The 7310-nt window shown below is 38.8% G+C and overlaps 1 protein-coding gene across 3 annotated transcripts in view; it reads left to right on the top strand.

The window, feature by feature from the left end:
* The window catches only part of palld (palladin, cytoskeletal associated protein), a 95792-nt gene that overhangs the window by 2474 nt on the left and 86008 nt on the right, over positions 1-7310 (top strand). For all 3 annotated transcript variants that reach the window (XM_047801585.1, XM_047801586.1, XM_047801584.1), the window contains exon 2: positions 1-837. This exon is cut by the window's left edge and continues 162 nt beyond it. In XM_047801585.1, the coding sequence (XP_047657541.1) occupies positions 1-837 (837 nt within the window). The remainder of the gene's footprint in view (positions 838-7310) is intronic.

Raw genomic sequence — 7310 nt, 5'->3', positions numbered from 1 at the left:
ACTCTCTGCCTTCCTAAGTCAGGATGAGATTAGCCGTAGTCTGGACCTGGCTCTAGAGGCCATGAGTGATGCAGGTGATCCAAGTGATGACTCTGATCTGCCAGTTCCTGCTTCTTTACCCAGTGAAATTGAGCCAGCACTCTACTCCCCGCCCAATCCCCTAAACTCCACCCCTCAGCATTTAACCACAGCAGAGAATCAACCTCTTCATTTGCCAACCAAACGCACTACGCTACCTAATTCTGTTGCAATGGCATCATCAAATCCAGCTGAAGCTACTTCCATCAAGGTTACATCCAGTCAAAATGTCCAGCTCAACAAACCCACTCAGGCCCGTACAGGGCCAGAACCCCCAGCCAACCATAAGCCCAGCATGCCTGTTTACAAGCAAGAGCGTCCACGGTTGGTCCATGGAGGTCTGGAGGTCAATGAACGAGCGGCTTCCACAACCGAGTTTTGCAGCCGTGCTGCCACCTTCATCGAGGAGCTCTCATCTATTTTCAAAGGGTCTAACCACCAACAGGAAGATGATGACTCCTCCTCACCTGACAGTGGTTACTTGTCCCCAAAGAGCCATAAATTGGCAATGCAGCAGGCTCGATCCTCTTCATCATCTGCATCTTTGTCTTCAGATGTGCAGCAAGGAGCTGCTCTTGACGGCAAGACAGAGACAGAGTCGGAAATCGATGGGAATGAGCATCAGGTTGGTGAGATCTGTATGGACGGGTCAATGGCTCCTCCTCGATTCACCCAGAAGCTGAGGAGCCAAGAGGTAGCAGAGGGGAGTCCCATTACTCTAGAATGCAGGGTGACAGGGAACCCCCAGCCGTTGGTCAGGTAGGTACAGATCAGTTTGTTGCTTGATGCTGGAAATAAATCGTACCAAATCCTTTTCAAAAAGCAAGCAATAGTGGAAGGATTTTAATTATTATTTTAAAAACGCTTTTTATAACAATGGTAACATTTAGACTGTGAAGCTAATGGAAAATCTAGCAGGTCTAACTGGTAAAATATGCAATCCAACAAACCCTGTCTGCTATTCATCAGCATACTTGATATGTTGTTGACTGCCAGTGAGATTGCCTTTTGGCTAGAAGATGTGATATAAAACAACTGTGGCTCAGGGGTTTAACAGCAGGACCAACAATTTCTCTTGCCAATACTGGAAGTCGCTGTCACAAACATTTATTTTTAGAGTGAACGTTGCAAGGCAGTTAAGACCCCTGTTGGTCCTGTTCCAGACCTGTTCCACTTGAAGATAGTCTGATGAGCTAAACAATTTGTAAATAGCAATACGTTCCCCCATTCACTCATATTAAAAATTGGCTTGTAAAAAAATTGGCTTGTAAGTAATAGTTTGAAAAGCACTACTAAATCGACAGGTTGATGTGTTAAATCTGTACTATGACTGTAAATATGTACAAAAACATTCCATTGTCTTAAATAAATCCACATGCAATTGGAAGAAGGTGACTAGATGTCTTTCAAATGGCACAGAGGTACTCATAGACATTACCGTTGCCTATTATCTGCCTGTAATTAAAAGCAATGCAGATTAAAAATATAGCTAACGTGAATATAAGACACAACAATGACTCTGATGATTCTTGCTTTTCCAGCAGTGATGAATTAGGTTTCTGTGACTGTGGTATTAAACAGACCTAAGATAAGACTAATGTGTGTGTGTGTGTGTGTGTATGCAGATTTGTGTGTGTAAAAGAGAGACAGATATAGGTTATGATGTTAGTATGACTGCAATTCAAGAAAGAATTTTATCTTGTGCACTTAACCAATCAAGCAAACAGAGTAAACTGTAATACAGTTTTAAAGCATTGCAGTCACGATAGTCCAGTGTTCACAGTGTCATCCCTCTGTGGAGTTTCTATGCATATGATTCTTTGCACTAAATTGTATTACTTCCCAAGTTCAGTCCTAAAAACTACCTGCTACAAATGCTACATGCTACAAATGCCCCAAGAGCTCTCCACCTGGTCTCCAAGACTAACGGAAGCCTATAATGTACTGTACACAGCAGCCTTTGTACAATATGGTAATGTTGATGAAATAGAATATTTGCTATTTTTACCGTTGCTGTTTCTATCATCTGTATTTTCTATACATGTACAACTGAATCACTATGAGTAACATGGCTAAAAGTCAAAAGGTGAAAAATGGAGCCAAATGTATTGCAGATCCTGAGATTACTTAGTAGAAGATTGGTACAGGAGATCGGTACTCTCTCTCTCTCTCTCTCTCTCTCTCTCTCTCTCTCTCTCTCTCTCTCTCTCTCTCTCTCTCTCTCTCTCTCTCTCTCTCGCACTTTCTGCAATTGAGTGTCAGTATAAATAGGTTGCCCCTAACTATGTCAGCCATGTCATGACTTGACATATTCCACTGTGCTCTGTCCTCCTCTCCACCTCTCCACACCTTCTTGGGTAATATGAAAGGAGAGGAGCTGAAGGTAAGATTTAACTGTCGATATGTAAACTATATATTGTGACAGAACCGACACAGATTCCGATACTGTGCTTTATCGAGGGCCATAATCACTCATTTTCACTAAAATGTGTGAAATCTGACAAACTGATAAATCTGTCCAACTTCAGAAATCACAGTGAGTCATGCTCTGTTTAGTGCTATTCAGAAGGCGAATGAAGCACATAGTGTTAAATACTGTACCATTTAATGTTAAGAGGTCCCTAGAGACTATGTTTGACCTTCTTTTACGCAGTGGGTTAATCTAGCTTTTAACAGCAGAGCCGGGTTACGGTCCTGCATAAAGTACATAAGGATTGAGCAGTGGGTTTATTAATACTATAGTATTATAGTAATATTAATGTAATAGACATTTTGTGTTCAGTTATAGCGTAACACAGAATAAATCTTCCAACAAAGACACTGACTGATGCTTTTCGATGACCCAACCCATCAGGTCTGTCGGGAATATTAATATTAGGTGGAACCAAAGTCACAACACAGGTTGGTCGTCTGTGTGTTAACTGATTGTGTGCTAGTGCATCCTGCCCCTAAATATCTGCCCTTTGTGCGAACCACATTGGACGTCTGTATGTCAGTTCATATAATCGACAGTAGTTGAACCACCACAATGTAAATTTGCCCATCATTACTGTGACACGGGCGACAGTGTGTGACTGAATGGGCTCAGTCTTGAACCAGTAGCGCTTAAGACAGAACCATTTGTCCTCTTCTGGACCATTTGTCCTCTTCTGGACTTTGTGCCACCTTAGTAGATGATGTAAAACACTACTGTGATATTGTCATAGCACCTCAGGAGCTCCTGGAAAATAATAGCAGCACTAGCAACACATTTTATCGAAAGATTGTTAATATGATATTAATGTCAATCTTTTTACCCTCATGTTTTTGCACATGCCTTGCTTTTACTGGCTCAACACATGCTGTTGGGATTGTCCAGCCGGAAGCCATTCATCCAAATACAGCAGTATACCTAGGTGAATGTTAAGTAAATGAAATACGGTAATGATGGAACCTTTGATGATGGACTCTTGTGTTTGTGGTGGTTGATAACAAAATCATAACTACTATGTATTTTCATATATGGTGCCTGAGATCCCTCAGTTTGTTCACTGAAACATGCACCGTAAGTGTGGCCACAGCTTCGACCATATGGTTCTGAATTCCATCCTCTATGGAATGATGTGGAGGTCACATAAGACTTTGGTATTTTGTGCAAGCCATTAAGATTACAAATTGTACAAATTGGTATTTCCAACCTATTGTATTGTATTAGGATCAGCATTGAGTTAAAGGTGAGGTCTCCGATGTTTGAAAAATGCTTCAGAAAACTGCGTTGGGCCGACAAACTAAACAAAAATCAAAACAAACGTGTAGCCAATGAGCAGAAAGGGGCGGGGTTTGTCAATATGCGGCAGAGAGAGTGTTCAGTGCGCATGTGTGACATTAGCAGAAAGAGGTTTTAACATGAAAACAAAGAAAGAAAGCGAAGAAAGACTTACAATAAGGCAAGAAGTAGGACGTGTTAATATAGGATCAGCTTTCCAGCGCTGGAGAGAACTGAAGGAGCAGGAAGTTGGCCACATATTCACAGGTTGGAGTTTCCCGAGTCAATAACTCCTGAGCTAAACGCTGTTTTGTTTTGTTACTCAGAACTAATATATGCCTTTGTCCTTTACATGATTATGCTTGTGTGTCATTTTTGCTTGTTTGTTTATCTACAATCGTATTGTTCTTCCCTTCAGCTATGATTAAGACACATTTCTTTCCATTAGTTTCCTGGGTTACGTATGTATGTGTGGGCGGAGCAATAGATTCAGGGGTGGGGCTTTTTTGGGTTAGGGGCGTGTTTGTTTTGGTGATTTTATATGTCAACATTGGCTTTCAAACATCGGAGACCACACCTTTAAGTCTTGTTCAGTGTCATTTGGTCCAAGTTAGAGATTTTTAACTGAGGCAGCGATCCCTGAGTAGACCTGAGATATCGGTGTATGTTCAAATGAAGAAAGACAAATATATTTCAAGCATATAGAAAAAGGTAAGTTGATTTACTTGGTCCATGAATGCTCAGAGATTATTGCGTAGACAGTTATACATCTCTAGATGGCACTGTTTTCTTCCAAATGAGAAAATCAAGCCCAACTTTGGGTTCACTAATGGAGCAAAGCTCTCCTGTGAGGTTCAGAATAGAACACAGATTATCTGTCAATATGTCTTGTACCGTGGGAAGGTCAGGAATGCATCACAGATTTTGATCAGGTTTAATTTGATCAAGTTTTGTTATCTGAACAACTCTGACATTGGTCTCGGAACTTGCAAAGGAGCAGAGATCTTTGTGTATCTGTCTTCAGCACATTTTACTCCCCTCAGCATTCTTCTGGTTTGTGTCGATAAAAAGGAAACTCCGTGATATTGGTTTAGAGATCTAGCACGCAGAACCGAACGGAACACGAGGCACTTTCATAAATCTCTCAGAGTCCTGAGAGAAAGAAATTGAATCCAGCATCTCATGGTTGAATTTCTTTCAAGGAAATATGTATAAATAAAGACAGATAAACACAGCAAGGCTTCTGTTCTCTATTATACACGGTGTTTTAGATAAAGCTCATGCACATGATGTTCTTTCCTTACTTTAACTCTTTCTCTTTAAATCTTTCTTTTACTTTAACCTTAAATTAATTTAACCTCTCTCTCTCTCTCTCTCTCTCTCTCTCTCTCTCTCTCTCTCTCTCTCTCTCTCTCTCTCTCTCTCCATAAGAAGAGCAGAAAACATACTGAATAGGAGCTCACATCTAATTAAAGGCTTATGTTCTACACCAAAAATATAGGATTTAAGGATTAGACTTAATGTAAAATATTAAGTCAAACCCTGAAAAGAAGTGACTTTTCTATTATTAAAAGTTCCTTCTATGATTAAAAATGGCATGTCAATCATTTGTAAAAAAAAAAAAAAAACCCAAAACACACAGCTGTGTTTGTTTTTCCTTGTGTACTAACCACTAAATTCATCACTCCCTGGACTATAATATCACATCGTTATAACGAGGAAAAAACGTTAACGTTATATAACGTTACTTAATATTACTTAGATATTTCTTTTTTATTTGACTGCAGTCTAAATACTGAAGGTATCAGAGAATATTACCACACAAAATCCACATATACTTCTTATCATATTACATTCAAAAGCAACTAAAGTAATGTACCAGTTTACTCATCTGGGCCTTGCATAGGATCACGTGTGATAATTATGTGATATTATTTCATAATTATTGCAAAAATATAATCGCATAATATCACATAATTTGCGAGCTGCTGCTGTTTGGTGTATTAGTTACACATTTCTCTGCATTTATATCATTTTGTTTGGTCATTTGAAAACTGTAGTTGTGCATAGATTTCCTATCAAAACTTCCTATCTTTAATTGAGATGTCTGTAATATGTCTTACAAAATCAGTCCAAATTCCAGCTCTCGCATATTACACTGTGATTAAAAATCTATATCTTAAAATATCCACTTAAATGACTCATGAGTCATAAGGAACCTTATAATTCCTAATGAAATATAATAATAATAAAAAAAGTATAGAACATTGTAACATTAATTAAGTATTAGATATTAGTTGAATGTAATTGTTCAATGTTAAGATGTTGAGGTTCTCTTTGGGAGTGACAAGATTGGACAGGATTAGGAACGGGTACATCAGAGGGACAGCTCATGTTGGACGTTTGGGGGACAAAGTTAGTGAGGACAGATTCAGATGGTTTGGACATGTTCAGAGGAGGGAGAGGGAGTATATCGGTAAGAGAATGTTGGACATGGAGCTACCAGGCAGGAGGCAAAGAGGAAGGCCAAAGAGGAGGTATATGGATGTAATTAATGAGGATATGAAGCTAGTGGGTGCAAGTGTTGGGGATGCAGAAGATAGGGATAGGTAGAGAGAGACGATTCGCCGTGGAGACCCCTGAAGGGAAAAGCCGAAAGAAGAAGAAGAAGAAGAAGTATTATTCAATGTTATTTTTTAAAGACATTGCTTTATTACATAGTCTGTGGCTTTGCTTCACATCTGCTCTCTCTATAAAAAAAGTCTACAGCGGATATTTTATATCTGTCTACGTAGAACTTTGCTGAGGGTGTTGAGTTTGTGAGTTATGTGATATCGATGTTTTTAATTAATTTTATTTCTCTTAGTGACTTTGGTTGGACGTTAAATCATATGATTTTTTTTTTCCAAGGGAAACATATAAGTACCGTAATTCAATTGTCAAAACAAAAAGAATGAGTTAAATGCTAATAGAAAAAGGATATTATTTCTAAATGACCGTGCAGCAAGTTAGTTGTTCTATATTATTACTACTAACAGAACCATAGCAAATGTTTGCAGAACATTCATTATATATGTAATACATGGTTCATACTTTCAACATGGAAATTATTATAGTGGGTATAATGCATCAAAGTCAGTGTACAAACATAATCAGTGTACACTAAATATCTAAATCCTGTGAATGTTTTCTTAAGTAGTCTCCAGCATACCAGACAAGCCTCAACCACGGAGGTAAAGTGGAGGTAAGGGACTTAGTACTTAGACTATCATTTACCACAGCTGTAAGTAATAGCCCACGAGGACGTTTTTATTTATTTTTTATTATTATATGAAGCTCTTTTTTCTTTGAAATGAAATGAAACACTGTTAGTTTGTTCTTCTGTGGGGCCCAAAAAACATTATGATGGATGACCTCTTCCTAATCTTTAAAACTTTAAACCCAGTCATTTGCAAGTGTGGAGAGATCGTGTTATGTTAGCTACGAG

Source organism: Tachysurus fulvidraco, chromosome 16 (genome assembly GCF_022655615.1).
Source record: "Tachysurus fulvidraco isolate hzauxx_2018 chromosome 16, HZAU_PFXX_2.0, whole genome shotgun sequence".
NCBI classification, from domain to species: domain Eukaryota; kingdom Metazoa; phylum Chordata; class Actinopteri; order Siluriformes; family Bagridae; genus Tachysurus; species Tachysurus fulvidraco.
This window is presented reverse-complemented; position numbering and strand designations above follow the sequence as displayed.